The 21,764-nt window shown below is 36.9% G+C and overlaps 2 protein-coding genes across 3 annotated transcripts; one reads left to right on the top strand and one right to left on the bottom strand.

Annotated features, from left to right (window-relative positions):
- Window positions 1-1,270: 1,270 nt before the first annotated feature.
- Window positions 1,271-7,857, bottom strand: LOC122301909 (aspartic proteinase-like protein 1). The gene is made up of 4 exons (XM_043113264.1): window positions 7,595-7,857; window positions 7,285-7,436; window positions 6,873-6,951; window positions 1,271-1,421 (listed from the first exon to the last, which is right to left on the bottom strand). Exons 1-4 carry the CDS (start codon window positions 7,666-7,668, stop codon window positions 1,271-1,273), a joined length of 456 nt encoding a protein of 151 aa, XP_042969198.1. The 5' UTR covers window positions 7,669-7,857.
- A 4,636-nt stretch (window positions 7,858-12,493) lies between these two features.
- On the top strand, window positions 12,494-20,812 carry LOC122301088 (pleiotropic drug resistance protein 1-like). 2 transcript variants are annotated; one of them, XM_043112175.1, is made up of 23 exons: window positions 12,495-13,070; window positions 13,221-13,341; window positions 13,442-13,530; window positions 13,626-13,710; window positions 14,418-14,577; window positions 14,692-14,768; window positions 15,076-15,129; window positions 15,254-15,344; window positions 15,426-15,727; window positions 15,904-16,185; window positions 16,284-16,600; window positions 16,685-16,845; window positions 16,952-17,055; window positions 17,141-17,297; window positions 17,376-17,605; window positions 17,712-18,044; window positions 18,565-18,855; window positions 18,944-19,027; window positions 19,130-19,263; window positions 19,415-19,642; window positions 19,755-19,926; window positions 20,027-20,281; window positions 20,397-20,812. In XM_043112175.1, the coding sequence occupies exons 1-23, from the start codon at window positions 12,730-12,732 to the stop codon at window positions 20,667-20,669; spliced, it is 4,341 nt and encodes a 1,446-aa protein (XP_042968109.1). In that variant the 5' UTR covers window positions 12,495-12,729; the 3' UTR covers window positions 20,670-20,812. The 2 variants fall into 2 exon arrangements, with proteins under 2 accessions (XP_042968108.1, XP_042968109.1); XM_043112174.1 differs by having other exon boundaries at window positions 12,494-13,070; window positions 15,254-15,727.
- Window positions 20,813-21,764: the final 952 nt, after the last annotated feature.

Genomic DNA, 21,764 nt, shown 5'->3' with positions numbered 1-21,764 from the left:
TGTAATTACTGAAGTACAAAAGTTATTAAGTTACATGTTTCATGAACAAAACATCATCCCTGATGCTTATGAATTATATGAAACTATTCATATAAGACAGATTAGTAGAGATTTTTCTTATGATTCTTAACAAATGGATAAAACAACCTTGCTTGTTCATCACTATAAACTGGTTCATAGTGCAAAACATAATATAATATTATAAGCAAATGTTTGAAATGTTACGTATAGACTTCATAAGAGAACATCTTCTGTCCAAAAAAACACACTTTTAAGAAACAAGTTTTTCTTCAAGGTGACAACCCAACCCATTACAACAAATATGGATTTCAAGCCCAGGATTGTGGTCTGCTATCATCAGGTTTTAGTATTAAAACTAGGAATAACTGAGGGTAAGCTGTTAAATTAATATACCTATATCATGATATATAGCTAAAATAGAGTGTCACACTATTTTTTGTCGGCTGTTAATGCACGTTTTCTAGTTTTATCGAGATGAAATGAAAGTTAAAAATTAAATAAAATATTATTAAAATATATATTTTTAATATTATTTTTATTTTGATATTTGATAAAATTGAATTATTTATTTTATTTTATATTAGAATTTATACCAAGTACAAAAGAAAACCCCTCCACCCATCTGCGGAACTACGTATAGTCTTGAATTAACAATTCTTATTCAAATTCAAATAAAATTTGGTAAAAAATAATATTGGTTCCAAAAAATTTGAAAACTTTCAAAAATATGAGAATTTCTTCTAACTTCATCTAAAATTCTTCATCTATATTCCGAGCAGTGCTACAGCACGAGCTCGGTATTGAGAAGAACAATTTGTTTTTAATTTTTTTATATTCTTAAATATTTAAAAAACAAAACATAACATCATTAAAAAATACTTTATTAATCATTAAGTAAAAAAATAAAAAACTTTATCGGAACCGATATCTCGGTAAGCCTAGCATTTTTTTTTTTTTTTTTTATAAATAATTGGTACAAACAATTCTTATTCTAAAATAAAAAGTGGGCTCAACACCAAATAAACGGTAAATTAAATGAGTTTTGCTACGTATAAATAAAATTACGTACTAATCTGCGTACTAATACTAATTCCTTTATATTCAAAATTTAAATTAGTACCTTTTTAATAAAAATTACATTTTGACTAATCACAATATATTAGTGCATATATTAGTAAGCATTCGTACTTGTAATTAGATTTTTCTAAATTAAATATGGTGCAATACGCCATATATGCTTTGGAAATAATTAGAAACATGATGAATAAGCTCGAAAAACAATCTTAGCAACAGAACCTAGAGACAATGAGCCGACTGGTTTGGAGGGAGCTCTTCCGGCAACAGCAGGAGCGACTGCATGCCCGCCAGGGGTGCTCTGCTGCTCATTTGTTGGCAATGGATGTTGAAATCAACCCAAGTGTAAGTGTGAGTGTGAAATGAGTTTGGGTTTGCAGCCACCAACTCATGCTCACCCACCACCACCCACCACCACCTACCATAGTTAGGCCACCCACCCTCTCCCAAGTCAGAAGAAGCTGCAACAGGTGGGCTGCTCTTCTCCTATAAATAGAAGAGAGCTCTGAAGATAAAATGCAGTGGGTAAAAGAGAGGAAGAGGAACGTGAGAGAGAGAGAAATAGAATTTTGTAGAGTGTTTTGTAAATCTCGTACAAATTCTATAAAAGAGGCTCCAGTGGACGTAAGCAATTTGCTGAACCACTTTAAAATTGTTTTGTGTGATTTTCGGACAGACCAGAGGCACAACAATTGGTATCAGAGCTCTGGTTCGAGCTGTTCGAAAATTCAAGTTGCTCAAAATCAATTTTTGACAACTCCAGGGTGTTCCTCGCGTTGAGACGAATCCGTTGCCGCAAACGGAATCGAAAACGGAGGTCGGAGTAGCTCACACGCGCCCCTAGAAGGTCCGCGCGTGCACTGCTGTCATCCACGCGCCCCCACGCGCGTCGGAGGAAGAAGACGACTGAACTACACGCTCCCACGCGCCCTCACGCGCTCCAGAGGTTGAAGACGCGTGGCAGACACGCGCCTCACGCGCTCCCACGCGCCCTACAAAGGTCAGCGCGTGACATACACGCGCCTCACGCGCTCCCCACGCGCAGACAGTACTGTAGCGCGTGTAATACACGCGCCTACTCGCCGCCCACGCGCACTGTTCAGCGCGTGCATCCCACGCTCCAGACAGATCACAACCGTCCGTTTTTCAGATCCAATTTCGGCTTGATCTAAGCCATTCGGAGTCCGATTTCAACAATCAAATAGTGCTTTCTTACTATTTGGATCGTTCCGGACTCATCCGTACGGTTAGAATTTTGAAATTTTGAGTCTAAATTTTTTAAAATTCAAATGGAAGGATCTGGAAGAGACAGGAGCTCTGAACATTCCAGTAGCTCGGGATGTCGGTCCACTGTGTCAAATGCCAAGTTTGAAGTTGAAAAGTTCGATGGAACAAGCAACTTCGGCATGTGGCAATGTGAAGTCATGGACGTGTTGATCCAACAAGAGTTGGATATTGCGTTGGGAGGAAAGCCAGATGATATGACTGATCAGGGTTGGAAGAAGCTTAGTACTCAAGCTTGTAGTACAATCCGATTATGCCTTACCAAAGAACAAAAGTATTTTGTCATGAGAGAGACAGATGCTAGGGTACTTTGGCAGAAATTGGAGGATAAATTCATGAAGAAGAGCATTGAGAGCCGTTTGCACTTGAAGAAGAAGCTTTTCAGATTCCAATTTCGTGAAGGTATTTCAATGTCTGAACATCTGAATAATTATAATCAAATTCTTGCTGATTTGTTAAACTTGGATGTTAAAATCGAAGATGAAGATAAGGCTTTACTACTGTTGAATTCCTTGCCTGATACATATGAGCACTTAATTACTACTCTATTGTATGGGAAGGAAAAGATTAGTTTTGAAGATGTATCTAGCTCTTTAATTAGCAATGAGTACAGGAGAAAAGATAAACAGGTACATCAAGATACATCAAGTGAAGCGCTAACAGCAAGGGGGAGACCACAGTCAAGGTATCCCGGAAGGAGGAAAGGTTTTCATTCGAAAACCCGAGCCACATCGCGTGGTTCATCAGTCGGCAGAAAACTCGCCAGAGATGAGTGTTCCTTTTGTCACAACAAAGGACACTGGAAGAAGGATTGTCCCAACCGGAAGGGACAACAGCAGAATCAACCCAACACAGCCAATGTCGTGGACAGAGATGACGAGTCAGATTTTGCCTTGGCAAGTTCATCATCCATTTGTCATTCCGATGAATGGATTATGGATTCCGGATGTACCTATCATATGTGTCCCAATCGGGACTGGTTTACTGATTTCACAAAGATTGATGGTGGAGCAGTACTTATGGGCAATGATAGTGCCTGTAAGACTCAAGGAGTAGGTAGCATTCGGTTAAAGCTGCACGATGGCAGCGTCAAGACTCTGACAGAAGTTCGGTACGTTCCGGACTTACGGAAGAATCTCATCTCACTGGGATCTCTGGATTCAAAGGGATTCAGAATCGCCATTGAAGATGGAACTCTCAAAGTACTAATGGGAGTTCGGGTGGCAATGAAGGGTTTGAGGCGAGGAAACTTGTACTTCTTGCAAGGAAGTACTGTTGATGGAAGAGCTTCCACAGGCTGTGAGAAGCTAGATGAGACTGATGCCGACACCACCAGTCTTTGGCATATGCGTATGGGACACGCAGGAGAAAAAGCTTTGCAAACACTGGTGAAGCAAGGCTTACTCAAAGGTGCCAAGACATGTAAACTGTCTTTCTGTGAGCACTGTGTATTGGGGAAGCAGAGGCGGATCAAGTTTGGAACCGCAGTACACAATACACAGGGAATTCTTGACTATGTGCATTCCGATGTTTGGGGACCTACCCAAAATGCATCTTTGGGAGGTAAACATTGGTTTGTAACTTTTGTTGATGATTATTCTCGTCGTGTGTGGGTGTATACGATGAAGAACAAAGATGAAGTGCTGAAAATCTTCCTTGATTGGAAGAAAATGGTTGAGACTCAGACCGGCAGGAAGATCAAGCGGCTCAGATCTGATAATGGAGGTGAGTACACTTCAGACCCCTTCATGGAAGTATGCCGGAGAGAGGGAATTGTTAGACATTTCACGGTACGAGGTACACCGCAGCAGAACGGTGTGGCAGAACGAATGAATCGTACTTTATTAGAGAAAGTGCGATGTATGTTGCTGAATGCTGGATTCAGTAAACAATTTTGGGCTGAAGCTGTGACCTATGCCTGTCACCTCATTAACCGACTACCAGCAGCTGCCAATAATGGGAAGACGCCCATTGAAATGTGGAGAGGTAAACATGCTACTGATTATGACTTTTTACACATTTTCGGATGTCCTGCTTACTATCATGCTAAAGAAAGTAAGCTTGATCCTAGAGCCAAGAAAGCAAAATTCTTGGGCTTTAGTATCGGTGTAAAAGGGTATAGACTCTGGTGTGTAGAGTCCAAAAAAGGTAATCATCAGTAGAGATGTTACATTCAACGAATCTGAGATGCTTAAGTCACATAAGCATAAAGATTCCAGTGAAGGCAGCAGTGATGGCGAAACATTAGATGATTCGCAGAGTGTGGAGTTTATTACTTCAAAGAAGTTGGGAAAGCATGGACAAGATGAGGTTGATAATCCAGTCATAGTACCTCCAAGTCAACCTGAGTCAATAGCAACCAACAGACCGAGACGAGAGAAACGTGTACCGATACGTTATTCAGACTATGTGACATATGCATTACCAGCTGAAGGGGGTGAGATCCCAACCACTTACAGAGAAGCCGTACAGTCCAGTGAACAAGTTGAATGGACAAAGGCGATGAATGAAGAGATGCAGTCTCTTCACCAGAACCAGACTTGGGAGCTTGTGCCGCTTCCAAAAGGAAAGAAGATAATTGGCTGTAAGTGGATCTTCAATCAGAAAGATGATCAAGCTGCTAAAAATGGAGTGAGATACAAAGCTAGGTTGGTAGCCAAGGGCTACGCTCAGACAGAGGGAATTGACTACAGTGAAGTATTCTCTCCTGTTGTGAAACATTCATCCATTCGGATATTGTTAGCTTTGGTTGCACAATATGATCTTGAGTTAGCACAGCTTGATGTAAAGACAGCTTTCTTACATGGTGATCTGGAAGAGGAGATTTATCTGTCTCAACCAGAAGGATTCAAAGAAGCTGGCAAAGAGAATTGGGTATGCAGTCTGAAGAAGTCTCTCTATGGCTTGAAGCAGTCACCTCGACAATGGTACAAGCGTTTCGACCGCTTTATGTTGGATCTGAAATACACTCGTTGCCAATACGATCATTGTGTATATTTCAGAAAACTTGCAAATGGATCTTTCATTTATTTACTTTTATATGTAGATGATATGTTAATTGCATGTAAAAGCAAGGGGGAGATAGATCGCTTAAAAACTCAGTTAAGTAATGAGTTTGAAATGAAAGATCTAGGAGAAGCACGAAGAATACTGGGAATGGAGATCAGCAGAGATAGGGTGAAAGGTATAGTTCACCTTACTCAGAAACAGTATCTGAAAAGAATACTGCAACGATTCAACATCGACTCAAAGACGAAGCCGGTGAGTACTCCTATGGCCCCATATTTCAAGCTCAGTGCATTGCAGTCTCCTAAAACTGATGAAGAGCGAGACTACATGAAGAATGTACCATATGCAAGTGTTGTTGGAAGCTTAATGTATGCCATGGTGTGTACACGACCTGATATCTCCCAGGCCGTTAGCTTGGTTAGTCGCTATATGCATAATCCTGGAAAGGTTCATTGGCATGCGGCTAAGTGGATTCTACGGTATATTGCGGGGACCGTAGATGTTGGTTTGAGGTTTGAGAAGAGTGAAGATAGTCTAGTAACTGGATATGTTGACTCAGACTATGCAGGTGATCTTGACAAACGTCGATCGACAACTGGTTATGTGTTCACTATGGCTGGAGGACCAGTTAGTTGGCGATCAACTTTGCAGTCAACAATTGCACTATCATCAACTGAGGCTGAATACATGGCTGTAACAGAAGCCGTGAAAGAAGCTATTTGGTTACAGGGATTGGTAACAGATTTGGGCTTTGAGCAGCAAGAGGTTACCGTTTACTGTGACAGTCAGAGTGCAATTCATTTGGCCAAGAATCAAGTATATCACTCTCGAACAAAACATATAGATGTCAGATTTCACTTTGTACGTGAAATATTGGAAGAAGATGACATCAAACTTCAGAAGATTGGCACTGAAGATAATCCAGCAGATATGTTGACGAAGGTCGTCACAGGGATCAAGTTCCAACACTGTTTGGACTTGATCAGTATTGAACACTGCTGAGCACCCTCGGGTGCATTGGAGCGTATTCGATAGCAGAAGTCTCTCATGTCAAAGAATGTGGTGCATTCATTTGAAGAATGAATCAGTTTGTAAGCATCCTGGTATGGCACACTTGGGTGGAGGGGGTGATTGTTGAAATCAACCCAAGTGTAAGTGTGAGTGTGAAATGAGTTTGGGTTTGCAGCCACCAACTCATGCTCACCCACCACCACCCACCACCACCTACCATAGTTAGGCCACCCACCCTCTCCCAAGTCAGAAGAAGCTGCAACAGGTGGGCTGCTCTTCTCCTATAAATAGAAGAGAGCTCTGAAGATAAAATGCAGTGGGTAAAAGAGAGGAAGAGGAACGTGAGAGAGAGAGAAATAGAATTTTGTAGAGTGTTTTGTAAATCTCGTACAAATTCTATAAAAGAGGCTCCAGTGGACGTAAGCAATTTGCTGAACCACTTTAAAATTGTTTTGTGTGATTTTCGGACAGACCAGAGGCACAACAATGGATTCGATGGCATGCCAGTTGGAGAAGCAAGGGGCATTCTCTTACCATCACTGAGATCTTGACCTACACATGCGAATTGGCTAGTTCTCATCAACAGAGACAAAGCAACACAGCAGAGTTGCAGTTTCATTTCCTGGTTTCAACACATTGGGTAAGGGCATCCACTCAAAGCGGCATTCAACTTGGAAAGGATGGAGCAGTCTTAAAATATATCGAAAGGCAAGTTTTGAGCGTGATCAAACTGACTTCAAACTTTCCCTATCAAATATCATCCGGTATCTCTTCATGAAGTTCTTTGCATTAGAAAGATTTTCCTTTTACATGAAGACAAAACGAGGAAAATTTGTGTTGTGGGATGTTACATAAATAAATAAAACGACCGAGTTGCATACTTACATGCATAACCACCTCCTTTTGTTATTTTTTCATAGACTTCATCTGGAAGAAATGTAAATGATGTTCCACCATCAATCAGTGCCCTGAAGTTTGTCTGCTTAAGGCAAGAGTTTCCAATACAACAAGCCTCCACCCCAACAATGTCGGTTTTACTGAATGAAAACATTGAGTTAATTAATCATGATTATCACAATCAAGGAGTCAGAATATGAGTACATGATTCAATAATGTGTATATATCTATATATGTATATATTAATTGGTATTGTACAAAACATGAAAACATTAAAAAACAGAAAGATGGTCCCTACTATATTCCATCTAAAGGTAAGAATGAAGTAAACTTTTGTGTGGATGGTCCCAGATCCCCAACATATAACGGCATGAGAAAAATTTCAAGGTATTGATTAAATCAGGGGTGGATACCACAGAAAACAAAAGCTACTTGAGTATATGTCCAGGAAACTATGAAAATTATATATTAGCTTAATAGACTTGTACAGAAGAGTTAGAAGAGCACCCTTTGGAAGTGGTGCATACCTTACCAGACTGGAGGCTACCTATATGGCCATTGGCTACCACCACCAGAGCAACTATGCTGCTGCTGCTGCTGCTTCCTATATCCAATCAGAAACAAAACTCCAAATCCAACCTCAATGCAGTCCTAATTCGCATGCGTCAGTATCGTTTATTTAACACGTGCATATTTACCCAGCAATTCCAGTTAGGATTAGGATGAAGGACTTGCCTTGATCACCTCCCTGAATGACCAACTATGATCCCTCTATCAAACTGATCTAGGTACTTATATTCATTACAAAACACTATACGATTAGGTATAACTATGATCCCAATACTTGTAAAATCAAGAACTATACCAACTTCACTGCCAGAAACAACACTTTGCAAAAACTGGGAACCAGTGTAAATTGCTCTTATAACACTTTCATGGTCCTGAAATAGAAAATAAAAAAGAATATAACATCAAAATCACTGCATAATGTGGTAATCTAAAACGATATGGGTCATGAAGTAAATTTAAAATTTATGCAAGCGAAAACTTCCTCCACAACAGTAAAAGTTATGGACTTCACAAGCACTACTCCCCTTAAATTTTCAACAAGCATGCACGACATAAAACCCCAAACCCCAAAATCAGTTGTATGTACTTGTCGGGAGAACTCGTTTAATAAGAGCGAGGAATAAAATATATCACCAAATTTTACTCCTTTCTTTTCTTTTTCTTTTTTTTTTTAATAATAATTTTACAATATATTATAAATCAACTTATTTATTTTTTTTCTATATATCATTTAAATAATATTTTTTTATTCTTTTTAAATATTTCCTTTCTACCAAATAAATTTATAATATCTATATATTTTTTTATATTTACAATATATTTTTATATACAATATAATATAATTTAGTCTTATACACACAAAACAAAAATATATAAGCTAAATAAAAATATAAAATAAAATCAAAATATAAAAATATAAACATATTTTAAAATAGATGTGTTTAACAATAAAAAGAATTTGCTTATATGATAAAAACTAAAGTAAAAGAAAATGAGGGAGTAAGTGTAATATAAATAATAAAAAAATGTTTACTGGATGAACAGTACCCACTACATATAGTGGGTTACTGTAGTTAATTGTATTTTACATTTTCTTTTATATAATCTTGTGGAATTCTTTTTTTGAGTAATTCTTTAAATAATTTATATTTTTTATATAATACATAAGAGAATGCTACGAGAAATATTATATATAAAAAACAAAAAGTTTCCAACAATATTACATGTTCATATAATATTCGGTACAAATTTTAAATAGATAAATTTCGTATAAAATAGATTCCATTAAAAGAGTATAAGTTTTATTTATACTTTTTTAAGTTGGTTTTTTTTTATAAAAAAATTATATGAGACTTATCTATTTAAAATTTGTAAACATTATTCATAGTTTCGGTACTAATGAAAAAGCAGATTATTCATAGTTTCTGCAGTGGCTCCATCCTCAACCTCGAGTAACAACTCTTCATTCAAGCTAGACCCATCTTCCGCTAAATCCGTGACCTCACAGAGCTGAAAATCATCATTCCTCTCTACACACGAACATGCAACTATACCCTCATGGCCCAATTACAGTGCCTTACCCTGTCCCACACACCATGCAACTATACCCTCATGGCCCAATTCCAGTGCCTTACCCTGTGCCACACATGGCTCAGTAAAATTGTCCTGACCACACAATTGCCTAGAACCTGTAGGTCCATGAGGAGAACTCGGCTCCCCTACCTCAACTAAAGTTGGAATCGAGGAAGGGACCCTCTTCGAGCGATCATCTGAGACCCGCATCCCGTCCAAACTATCAGCTGGACAGGGTCGGCCGTCAACCTCCATATGCTTTTTCCCAACACTATCAACCAAGTTAGGCCTCTCTTCACTTGATGTAACCACCACCGCTCCGTCTTGGGTCCCCTCTTGCTGCACCACTCCCTTCTCTAAATTATTCGATTCCTTTAAAGACTCCAGATTTTGATTTTCTGCATGTTTCACCACACCATCCGCAGACTTCCTTACCTGTTTTACCCACTACTTCTCGCACTTCATCATCTTCTTCGGATCTCCCACCTTATGGCATGTTCTAGAGTTATGACCCTGGCACTTACAGAAAAAACAATAAGCAGGCAAGGTCTCAAACACAACCTCTTGCCGCCTACTACGTGGAATCCCAAGTTTGCCTATCCAGAAAAATGATATTGGCGCCTTAGATAAATCAATCTCGAGACAAACTAGAGCCCCATATGTTCTCGTCACACAGAGCGTGGACTACAAACATGATGTAAACGAGGGTAAACAACATCCATATCCATATCCCCCCACCTAGGGTACTACCTGTATCATATGGTGTGAGATTTTCCCCTTCGCCCCCGCATCCCAGGGGTGGGGTACCCTGCCCTGTCCGTCTCATTTCTACTTTAAATATGAACTACATTTTACTATATTTAAAAATTATTTCTAGATTTAAAAGTGATCAAAAATATATTTTTAGATCCAAATTATAAATTTAAAATTTGTAAATATGACTATAATTTAAAAATTAAAAAGTTTTAAAATTTGTTAGTGCATATGTTGTGTAAGTTGTAGTATAGTAGTTTTAAACTATATAAATTTTAAATTTACTAATACATATTTTGTAAACAAGTCTAACAAATTGTAATATATATATTTATATATACATAATTTGTAAAACATAAATATATATTTATATTTATATATAATATATGTTTTTGTATATATATAAATTTTTATATTTTTATATAATATATATATATATATATATAGGCGAGAGCAGGGCAGGGTTGGGCTCTCTCCGTCCCCCGCCCCTCCCATGCGGGACTGTGTTACCCCCTCGGGACAGGATAACGAGATGCGGAGTCCTGCTGCCCACCCCTACCTTCACCCCCAATGTTTATAAGCCACGTATCTCCAAAATAATTATAAATTGAATTAATCTATAGGCCACGAGGAAATTTCTTTCGAAGAGGGTACTTTGACAACTCCCCCTCCCCCAACTTATATATTTTCGTCACGAAATTTCGTGACTCCCACCTCACAGGATGCATGTTGAAATTAGCACGAACTTCTTGACCACGTTAGTCATTTCAACTACTATTTTTTTTTTCCTATCTGGAAGCCCATCAGACAGTTCACATACGCATCTTTTTTTTTTTTCTATCTGGAAGCCCCCATCAGACAATTCACATACGTACCTCTCTCTCTTCATTTTTATTTATTTTTCTCTGCACTTTTTAAAATTTGCAAGTAAATGTAATTTCCATTTTTAAAAATTGGATAATCATGTGAGATAAGTTTATTTGTCAATAGTAATAAAAAGTTTAAGTTAAATTATTTATGAGATTTTAAGATATGAGCTAGAGAGAAAAAATAAAATAAAATAAAATAATAAAATAATTTTTTAATATTATCATCCAAACCAGCCATTTGCGCCTGTCGTCACTGCTGATACCATCATTGATGTCTCTTTTGTTTTTTATTTTTATGAATACTGCCGATATGATTCTTTTAAAATACGGTACAGTTTGTGTTTATGTCAAAGTCATACCAAATTACTTGTCGTTTATGACTCAAAATCGATAACGTGCGTTTTTTGTTTTTTGTTTTTCCCTTAAAAAAAAGATAAATAATTAGATATCTTTTTTAAAAAATAAAAAAATAAAAAAATAATATTTATAGTCATATAAGCTCCTTGTCTTATTTTTAAAAAATTATCTAATATTATTCTTGTTATAAAATTAAAAAAAGGTTGAAAACTTTTTCGTCAATGGCTCCTAGGTCGTTTGACTGGAACGCGAGGCGCCGCCGGAAATTGTCAATAGTAAATTGTCAAAATCATGTTGGTCGGAAATTCCACTTCCCGACCGAACCAACAATAATTGGAACGCAAGCTTAAACTATTTTCAGTTTTTTAAAAAGTTTGAATTTTTTAATCTAAAAATTAAAATAAACAAAAATAATAATAATTGGATAAAATTGAAAATACATTATTTACTAACAATATTTTAATATTATAAAATTTATAAATTATATAAAATAATTCTATTTAAAAGTTTTTACATCCATAATTTACATTAAAGAATTTAATTTAAAAGATAGATTTTAAATTTTATTAATCTACATGGTTAATTAATTGGATACAAAAAATTTTATGTGCACTCAATTTTACGTATTCTTTGTATGTTTTTTTAAAGTAATTGATTATATCATTTTTTTAATATAAATAATTAATTTGACCAATCAAATTAATAAAATATGTAAAAAAATATATAAAAATAATTATATGTAGTAAAATTTGGATCATGTACGGACGCATTGGCAAAATTCGGATAAAAATGTGGTTGCAGTTAATATATTGGATATTAAATAAACATTATTAAGCAATTTGTTTATATTTCTTCTAGAATCAGATGTATTTACTATTTTAGTCACCACATTTGTCAATCCATGCTTTAATTACTTTTCAACAGCTTGGTGGATGGAATATGGATAGAGGCGGCATGGGACGAAACGGTGCGCTTAACTTGTTCATCAGAATAGACCGTTGTCAACTTTTCTTAACCGTTCTCCGATTCTCTCCCTTCCACCCCTTCTCCTCTATATAAGTGTGATTATCTTTCCACATTTTCGACATTGCTACAACTATAACATTTTTTTTTTTTTCTCTAAAGCTGAACCAACCCTGCAGAAAAACACAACACGTCTGGGTTTTGGTGGGTTTTTGCAGTTGTTGCAGCATCGTTCGTTGGTACTTCTGTCCACAAGGATTACAAATCGTACATATAGTAAATTTCTGAAAAAAATACAAATATTTCTGGGTTTTGGCAGCAGCATTAATCATTTTTTGGGAGTCTAATAATGGACGCCTCCACTGATATCTACAAGGCCACTGCTAGTTTACGAGGTAGTTTACGATTACGCAATTCGTCGGGATGGAGGAATAATGCTATGGATGTTTTCTCGAAGTCTTCACGAGAAGAAGACGACGAAGAAGCTCTTAAATGGGCTGCCCTCGAAAAACTTCCAACGTTTGATCGCCTAAGAAAAGGTATACTAACTACTTCGAAAGGTGAGGCCAGTGAAGTTAATATACAGAATCTTGGATTTGAAGAAAGGAAGAAATTGCTGGAGAGGTTGGTAAAATTGGCCGAAGAGGATAATGAAAGTTTTTTGTTGAAGGTCAGGAATCGGATAGATAGGTAAGAGCTCAGCCAATTGACGTCTTGTTCTTTTTCCCAAGTTTTCTTGGGAGCGAACTGGAGTTAACTTGTTTCCTTTCCTTGAATATATGTTCTTAGTTTTTCGTATATCATTTAAAAGAATTTCTTCGTTTCTTGGAATTTTCTCAGAGTTGGGATCGATCTTCCAGCAATCGAAGTCCGATTTGAGCACGTTAATATCGATGCAGAAGTTTTTGTAGGAAGCAGAGCTTTGCCTTCATGCTTTAACTTCTGTGTCAGTCTCGTAGAGGTAACTATATATCTGCATCATATACACCATAAGTTTAGTTTAAAAAGTTTTGTTCTTTATGAGTGTTTTGTTAAGTCGTTCTCGAATTTACACATCGCAGGGGTTGTTGAGTTTTGCCCATATTCTACCAAATAAGAAGAAACACTTGTCTATCCTTAAAGATGCCAGTGGAGTGATCAAGCCAAAGAGGTGAGATAACAGGCTTATCTATAATCATGAGATTCCGATATTTGGAATGAACTTCTGGGAACCCACGTTTCATGTTGTGCCTATCTATTTGACAGAATGACTTTGCTATTGGGCCCTCCAAGTTCTGGGAAGACAACACTGTTATTGGCTTTGGCTGGAAAGCTTGACCCAGATCTGAAGGTGAATATAAGAGCATTAGCATTGGCTAATTTGGCTTCATCAAAAGCTAATGCATATTTAAATTTTGATGAATTTATTAAAATGAACCTACATTGGATTTATCAAAGAGATATTTGGAAAACTTTGAGCTATAATAATTGTTGCTCTTCCTTCAAATTTGAAGGTCTACTATTCCACATTCAAACTAATATTTTATTCTAATTTTAATAGGCAATGGTTTTATTTTATTTTATTCTAAATTAGTTGGGAATCAATTATTTAAGTACTAAATTAAACTATTAATGTCCATATAGTTAGTATAATTACAAAATATGAAGAAAAAAAATTAAAAATATTATTATTAAGAAAATAATATTATATTATTATTTTGATGAATCTAATGGCTAATCCAATGTTGAATTATAGATATGAAAGTTTTGAATTTATGAAAAATGTGTACTTTTCATCAAATTTTAAAGATGAATTTGATGAGTCCAATGCTAATGCTCTAAATTCATTTCAGCTACAATCCTTTATTTTCTCTATTATTCATTAACTATTATCATTTTATTCTAATCAATATTTGAAAAATATAGACTCAAAAATTTATTCTTTGTTAAAAATTAATATCATCTAATAACATAATAATAATAATAATTAAATCATTATACTCTGTTTTTGATTTTTAATATCATATCTAATTCGGAAACTGTAACTTCTAATTTCAGTTCTCTGGGAGGGTAACTTATAATGGCCATGACATGAATGAGTTTGTGCCTCAAAGAACTGCAGCCTATATCAGTCAATATGATCTCCATATTGGAGAAATGACTGTAAGGGAAACCTTGGCCTTCTCAGCAAGGTGCCAAGGGATCGGGTCACGCTATGGTTAGATTATTACTTTTTGGCATCACTGTGTCCATTTTCTCCTTTCCTTCAATTAAACTTTTCCAAGAAGTAGTCTGTAATCGAAAGAATGACTAATATTTTTAAAATGTGCAGATATGCTAGCAGAGTTGTCTAGAAGAGAAAAAGAGGCAAATATCAAACCTGATCAAGATGTTGATATCTACATGAAGGTGAGACAGAAATTATTGGCCAGTAATTATCATCATTGGGAGGTCTCTATCATTTAACTTAGTGTGAGAGATTTTTATTAACTAGTTTTTAACTTGTTCTGGACCTCACAAGAAAATTAAGATTCCAGTACTATTAAGACTAACAATGCTTGCAACTATAATCTTTAGCATGATTCATAGTATGAGCAAAAATTACGGTCAAAGTTGGATTTAATAGAGTCATTAATCTTGGTATTTTTTAAACATGATATAGTTTTACAGTTTGTGATGATGGCTTTCTTCTCTTTATTGGCTTCTGATATATCAGGCAGCAACAACTGAAGGCCAAGAGGCTGATGTGGTGACAGATTATATATTGAAGGTAATTTTCTTATTTCCAATAGAGTTCTGCATGTGGATGACCATTAGGATTTTGGAAGCATTTGCATCACATCCTTAATTTTTATTTTTTATTTTTTTTAATTTGCTTCTCCCTGAACTCACAGGTTTTGGGTTTAGAAGTGTGTGCTGATACCATGGTGGGAGATGAAATGTTGAGGGGTATTTCTGGAGGACAAAGAAAGCGTGTCACAACAGGTACACGAGTTACATGGAAAATAAACTCACTTTTCCTGATACGAGTTTCCTATCCGATAATCTATGTAACCCAAATTACAGGGGAAATGATGGTCGGACCAGCAAAGGCATTGTTTATGGACGAAATATCTACAGGATTGGACAGCTCGACAACTTTCCAAATTGTGAATTCGCTCAAGCAATATGTTCATATCCTCGATGGAACAGCAGTCATTTCTCTACTGCAGCCTGCACCAGAGACATACAATCTTTTTGATGATATCATTCTCCTCTCAGATGGCTACATTGTGTACCAGGGACCCCGTGAAACCGTTCTCGAGTTTTTTGAATCCATGGGCTTTAAATGTCCTGACAGGAAAGGCGTGGCTGACTTTCTGCAAGAGGTTAGTGTAAATCTAGACTTCGTTGACCTCATTCATACTAATAATGGCCTTGCAAATATTTTGGCAAGCCAAAAGGTGCGGTGCTGGCAGAATAGGCTCGACATGTAGATAAAGGAGATGAGCCTTAAATGTGGAGTCTCACGTTTATTATTTACTTTATGATAAACTGGTCGCAGGTGACGTCAAGGAAAGATCAAGAGCAGTATTGGGCACGCAAAGATGAGCCTTACAGTTTTGTCACGACCAAGGAATTCGCCGAGGCATTCCAATCATTCCATGTGGGAAGAAGAATAGGAGATGAACTTGCAACTCCCTATGACAAGACAAAAAGTCACCCAGCTGCATTAACCACCAAAAAGTATGGTGTTAGTAAGAAGGAGCTATTAAAAGCTTCCTTTTCAAGAGAGTACTTGCTGATGAAAAGGAATTCGTTTGTTTATGTCTTCAAGTTATCACAAGTAAGTTTAAAGTTAAAGTGTTATTTTTTTTTTTTTTTTCTTGTTACTTTCATTTTCTGCAAACAGGATCTTGACTAGGTTTTCTTCTCTGCTTTTAGCTTTTCTTTATGGCACTGATTGCAATGACAATTTTCCTACGGACGAAAATGCCACGTGATGATTCAACTGATGGAGGAATTTACACCGGTGCTTTGTTCTACACTGTGATTATGATTATGTTTAATGGAATGGCAGAGATTTCTATGACCATTATAAAGCTTCCGGTCTTTTACAAGCAAAGGGACCTCCTCTTCTATCCCCCATGGGTGTATGCTATTCCTCAATGGATCCTCAAGATCCCGATAACATTTTTAGAAGTTGCTGTTTGGGTATTCATGACCTACTATGTCATTGGATTTGATCCGAATGTCGGAAGGTGCTTACAATGAATTTGCTGCACATTTAACCAATGTTTTAGCCGTGTGTGCTTCCTAATATTTTGCCAATGTCCATATTACAGGTTGTTTAAGCAATACCTGCTGCTAGTACTTGTAAACCAAATGGCCTCTGGACTATTCCGATTTATTGCAGCAATGGGAAGGAGCATGATTGTTGCAAATACCTTTGGGACATTTGGATTCCTCTTGCTTTTTGCCTTGGGTGGCTTTATCCTCGCCAAAGGTAACAACACTTTAAACTGAGAAATTGGTTTACTCATTTTTCTTTCCCCATTAACTACAATATATATTAATTAACGTTCCTTTGCTCTGTTCGCTTGCTTCTACAGAGGATATAAAGAAATGGTGGATATGGGGTTACTGGATATCACCTTTGATGTATGGGCAAAATGCACTAGTAGTTAATGAATTCCTCGGAAACAATTGGAAAAAAGTAATTTCTTGAACTATACTTTTGAAAATTTATGATGTCTGCCTCTTATTAAAAAGCTAACGCATGATTATATTTAACAATAAAGGTTCTCCCAAACACAAACGAAACACTGGGAGTTACAGTGCTGAAGAGTCGTGATTTCGCCACCCACGCCTATTGGTATTGGATTGGTTTAGGTGCAACTGTTGGATTCATCTTCCTTTTCAACATCAGTTTCCCCATCGCTCTCACTTATCTTAATCGTGGGTATCTCCTCCTTTTCTCACTTTAATCGTTCTAAGCAAATCATATTTGTTTAAAATAATGAAAATTTTGTGCAGCATTTGGGAAGTCACAGTCTACAAAATCAGACGAACCAGAAAGCAATGAACAGGGCAAGCAGACAGGGGGAGGCATACAGTTAACACAGAGAGAAAACAACTCGAGTCCGAGGGGAAGTACCTCATCAGCAATTGAGGCCAGTCGTAATGGGAAAAGAGGAATGGTCCTTCCATTTGAACAACATTCCATCACTTTTGATGAGATTATATATTCTGTTGACATGCCACAGGTAACTTAAACAAAAGATTCTGGAATAGAAGAATCTCGTTGTACTGTTTTTGAAAATAAGTATTGCCTACAAACTCGGACCTGAATTCTTTCAATTGAACTTGCAGGAAATGAAGGAGCAGGGTGTCCTTGAGGATAAACTGGTGCTTCTGAAGGGTGTGAGTGGTGCTTTCAGGCCCGGTGTTCTCACTGCTCTGATGGGTGTTAGTGGTGCTGGTAAAACAACATTGATGGATGTGCTGGCTGGTAGGAAAACTGGAGGATATATAGAGGGGAACATCACAATTTCGGGTTACCCAAAGAAGCAAGAAACATTTGCTCGAATTTCTGGGTACTGTGAGCAAAATGACATTCATTCTCCTCATGTTACCGTGTACGAGTCCTTGGTCTATTCAGCATGGCTCCGCTTATCCTCTGGGGTTGATTTCAAAACAAGAAAGGTCGGTATTTAAAACACAACTCTTTCACTTTGCTGTTCCTATTTCTCCTATTGAATTGGCAATCTGGCTTGTGCTCTCGCCTTAAGTCTAGAAATTCTTGCCCAAATTTAGCTTACTTGAATGTTGTCAAATATGAGGTTGCCTTCACTTGGCATGGAAGCGGACTATGACAACAAAACTGCAATGAATTTTATACACTGCCATGTGTGTGTGTACTTTGATTACAAAACTGCATGGCATTGTCAAATCTAGGCTGTACCTGGGTTATTTGGGCTATTTAAGTGATTACAAGGAGCCTAATTGTGATTAATGCTTTTGGGTTTTTGTAACCCTGAACCATGAAAAATAATCTCGATAAATCCACTTACAAGCTGTAATTTGTCGTTCTTCAGATTGAGTTTACAAAGCATGTTCTCAATACTCAAGCATGATATGATGATGAAAGATGGTTGAATTGCCATGATGAGTTTGAATACCACTAGCAGAAATCCTGATTCATGAGTCTATCTAATTGTTGCAGATGTTCATTGAGGAAGTCATGGAGCTTGTGGAGCTGAACCCATTGAGGAATGCGATTGTTGGGTTGCCTGGTGTAGATGGTCTCTCTACTGAGCAGCGCAAGAGGCTCACTATTGCAGTCGAGCTTGTGGCAAACCCCTCCATAATATTCATGGATGAACCAACTTCAGGTCTAGATGCAAGAGCTGCTGCAATTGTCATGAGAACAGTTAGGAATACCGTGGACACTGGAAGAACGGTTGTGTGCACAATCCATCAGCCAAGCATTGACATATTTGAAGCTTTTGATGAGGTGAGAACTCTTAATTATCTACATACGAGGTGAAAATTTGTTGGTTCTCTTGTAGATTTGAACATGACATATAAAACATGTATTTCAGCTTTTTCTAATGAAGCGTGGAGGACAAGAGATATATGTTGGACCATTGGGACACCACTCCTGCCATCTTATCCAGTATTTTGAGGTAGGATGCTATAGAAATCAGAAATATCGACTTCCAAACATCAATAAATTATTTTCTATGTTGAAAATTTCCTAATACCTTTATCTTTTCCCTGGTTTCTAGAGCACTGAAGGAGTCAAAAAAATTACAGATGGTTATAATCCAGCAACTTGGATGTTGGAAGTTACAAGTCAAGGGGAAGAAATTGCTTTGGGTGTAGATTTTACTGATGTGTATAAAAACTCAGAACTATACAGGTATGTTCATGTTAAATGACTGACTACATCACATGATTGGAAAAAAGGAAAATTTACAATCTTGATGATGTACGTATAGATCTCTGTCATTGTTAAGAACTTCGATTTTTTTATGGCTGAATTTTCTACTACCGTGTAACATGTGCATCAGGAGGAACAAAGCATTGATTAAGGAGTTGAGCAAACCTGCTCCTGGTTCGAAGGATCTCTATTTCCCAACACAATATTCGCAGTCTTTTTGGACTCAGTGCATGGCTTGCCTATGGAAACAACGCTTGTCCTATTGGCGCAACGTATATTATACTGCTGTCAGATTTCTCTTCACTGTATTCATAGCCTTGGCATTTGGGACAATGTTTTGGGACCTTGGCACCAAGACGTAAGTAACTACCAGAAAACTCAAATCATGTGTATATTTATGGATATTATATATATATAGACTTTCATGGTTTACAACTACATTTAATTTTTCCTTTAATTTTCTATTGCAGGAAGAGGATGCGAGATTTAACTAATGCCATGGGTTCCATGTATGCTGCTGTTCTCTTCCTTGGCGTCCAAAATGCTTCTGCTGTGCAACCTATTGTGGCTGTTGAACGAACAGTCTTCTACAGAGAAAGATCTGCTGGAATGTATTCTGCTTTGCCATATGCATTTGGACAGGTAACTAGGTCCACATATTGCACATTTAATATATATATTTATGTATAATATATAGTTCAATAACTAAATAAGTTAATGCAATTTTCATCTTTTGTATCAGGTTGCAATTGAGATCCCATACATTTTCGTGCAAGCTTCAGCATATGGCCTTATAGTTTACGCAATGATTGGATTTGAATGGACTGCAGCCAAATTCTTTTGGTACCTATTTTTCATGTTTTTCACATTGTTGTACTTCACCTTCTACGGCATGATGAGTGTGGCTGCTACACCAAACCACCATATTGCTTCCATCATATCCGCCGCATTTTATAGTATCTGGAACCTGTTTTCAGGATACATAATCCCTCGACCAGTAAGTATTTTCCACTTTAGATTTGCAGGTTTTTAATTGTACATGTATACATAACATTTGCTGACTCTCTTTTCTCCTTTCCTTTCCTTTCATTTATCTACTTGGTCAACAATAGAGGATTCCCATTTGGTGGAGATGGTACAGCTGGGCATGCCCTGTTGCCTGGACATTGTATGGACTTCTGGTTTCACAATTTGGAGATATTAAGGATGAACTTTTGGACAGTGATCAAATTCCTAAAGAATCCGTAGAAGATTACATCAGAAGGTATTTTGGATTCAAGCATGAACTTGTGGGAGTTGTGGCAGGTGTGGTTGCTGGGTTCGCCGTGCTCTTTGCAGTTATTTTTGCGTTTTCGATCAAGGTCTTTAATTTCCAAAGGCGGTAGACAGATTGTATTGATTATTTGTATCATATCATGTTAAATTTATAACAAGTAACAGTTTCTTTTGAGAGAGAGAGATAGCTGCAATATATATGTATTAATAAGCAAAACTTATTGTATTTGGTGGATGCAATTTTGACCACTCATCTGATGATGTCCCTTCTTTTCTTCTTTTTTTGGCGTTTTTTGTTTTGGGTTGGGGTTAATAATCTGAGCGGCCTCCAATGTAGTCTTTTTTCTGTACTGTTGGTGTGAAGTGTGAACAACATTGAGGACAATAACAGGGAATGCGCCATGTTTGTTTCGATCTTCTATATTGTTGTCCTTTCCAGAGTTTTGGCGTTGTCGGTCGCAGTTGTGCTAGTGCCGGTTTTGCGCATTTTGGTCAGTGAGGTTTGTGATGCGCCTTCATCTATGCCGCGCGGGTTTTGATGTTAAATTTCCCAAGGCAATAGTTTATTTTATTCTAATTAATAAATGGAAATTAGGGCTAGGCAAAACTTCCGTAGGCTCTTATTTTGGCCGATATCCATTCCGATTCTAACTTTGACAGAATTGAAAATTTCGAAGTTTGGAGTCAGAATCAGATTTACTTCGAAAAAATTAATCGGAGTCAGAGTTAAACTTCATATCAGCTTCGAGCTTTGAACTCCGATTCCGATCGTATATTTTTGGAGTAAATCTTTGCTATGATCTCTGTTATTTGTTCACTGTCTCCCCTCTCCCAGCCTTAAACTTTACCATTTACTTTTTTGAGCAAAGAAAGAAAAGTCAATATTTTTATTAGCTCCCATGTATATAAAGTCTATTTGAAATCAAGTTTACTCTTAACTAATTTTTCTTCTACTCTTACCCAAGGGTAATGCAATTAGCGGGAGATTGTAGTTAGAGAAATGATATATACAAGTAAGCCAATTATTATTCTAGACTAATTATTTTGTATCATTTGTGTAATTGTTTTAAATAGTTACGTTGTATTTCCCGTTTTGAAATGATTGTCGACTTTTCCACTACCTCTGGCATATATGATCTTATAGCTTAAGTAATGCAATCTAATTGTCCATTAAAAAACCAAAATATATGTAAATAAACAAGTTT

The sequence above is a fragment of the Carya illinoinensis genome, chromosome 2 (assembly GCF_018687715.1).
Source record: "Carya illinoinensis cultivar Pawnee chromosome 2, C.illinoinensisPawnee_v1, whole genome shotgun sequence".
Lineage (NCBI taxonomy): Eukaryota > Viridiplantae > Streptophyta > Magnoliopsida > Fagales > Juglandaceae > Carya > Carya illinoinensis.
The sequence above is the reverse complement of the archived record's forward strand: the minus strand, read 5'-3'. Positions and strand labels throughout refer to the sequence as shown.

Excerpts from the sequence above, each read along its gene's own strand:
- LOC122301088 (XM_043112174.1), top strand. The coding sequence starts at position 12,730 with ATGGACGCCTCCACTGATATCTACAAGGCCACTGCTAGTTTACGAGGT. Across the intron at positions 14,578-14,691 it reads AGGGATCGGGTCACGCTATG|ATATGCTAGCAGAGTTGTCT; the intron begins GTTAGATTATTA and ends TAAAATGTGCAG. Across the intron at positions 16,186-16,283 it reads ATGTCTTCAAGTTATCACAA|CTTTTCTTTATGGCACTGAT; the intron begins GTAAGTTTAAAG and ends CTCTGCTTTTAG.
- LOC122301909 (XM_043113264.1), bottom strand. The coding sequence starts at position 7,668 with ATGCCGTTATATGTTGGGGATCTGGGACCATCCACACAAAAGTTTACT. Across the intron at positions 6,952-7,284 it reads AAAAGGAGGTGGTTATGCAT|GTCAAGATCTCAGTGATGGT; the intron begins GTAAGTATGCAA and ends TCGCATGTGTAG. Across the intron at positions 1,422-6,872 it reads AATCCATTGTTGTGCCTCTG|TCCATTGCCAACAAATGAGC; the intron begins GTCTGTCCGAAA and ends TTGATTTCAACA.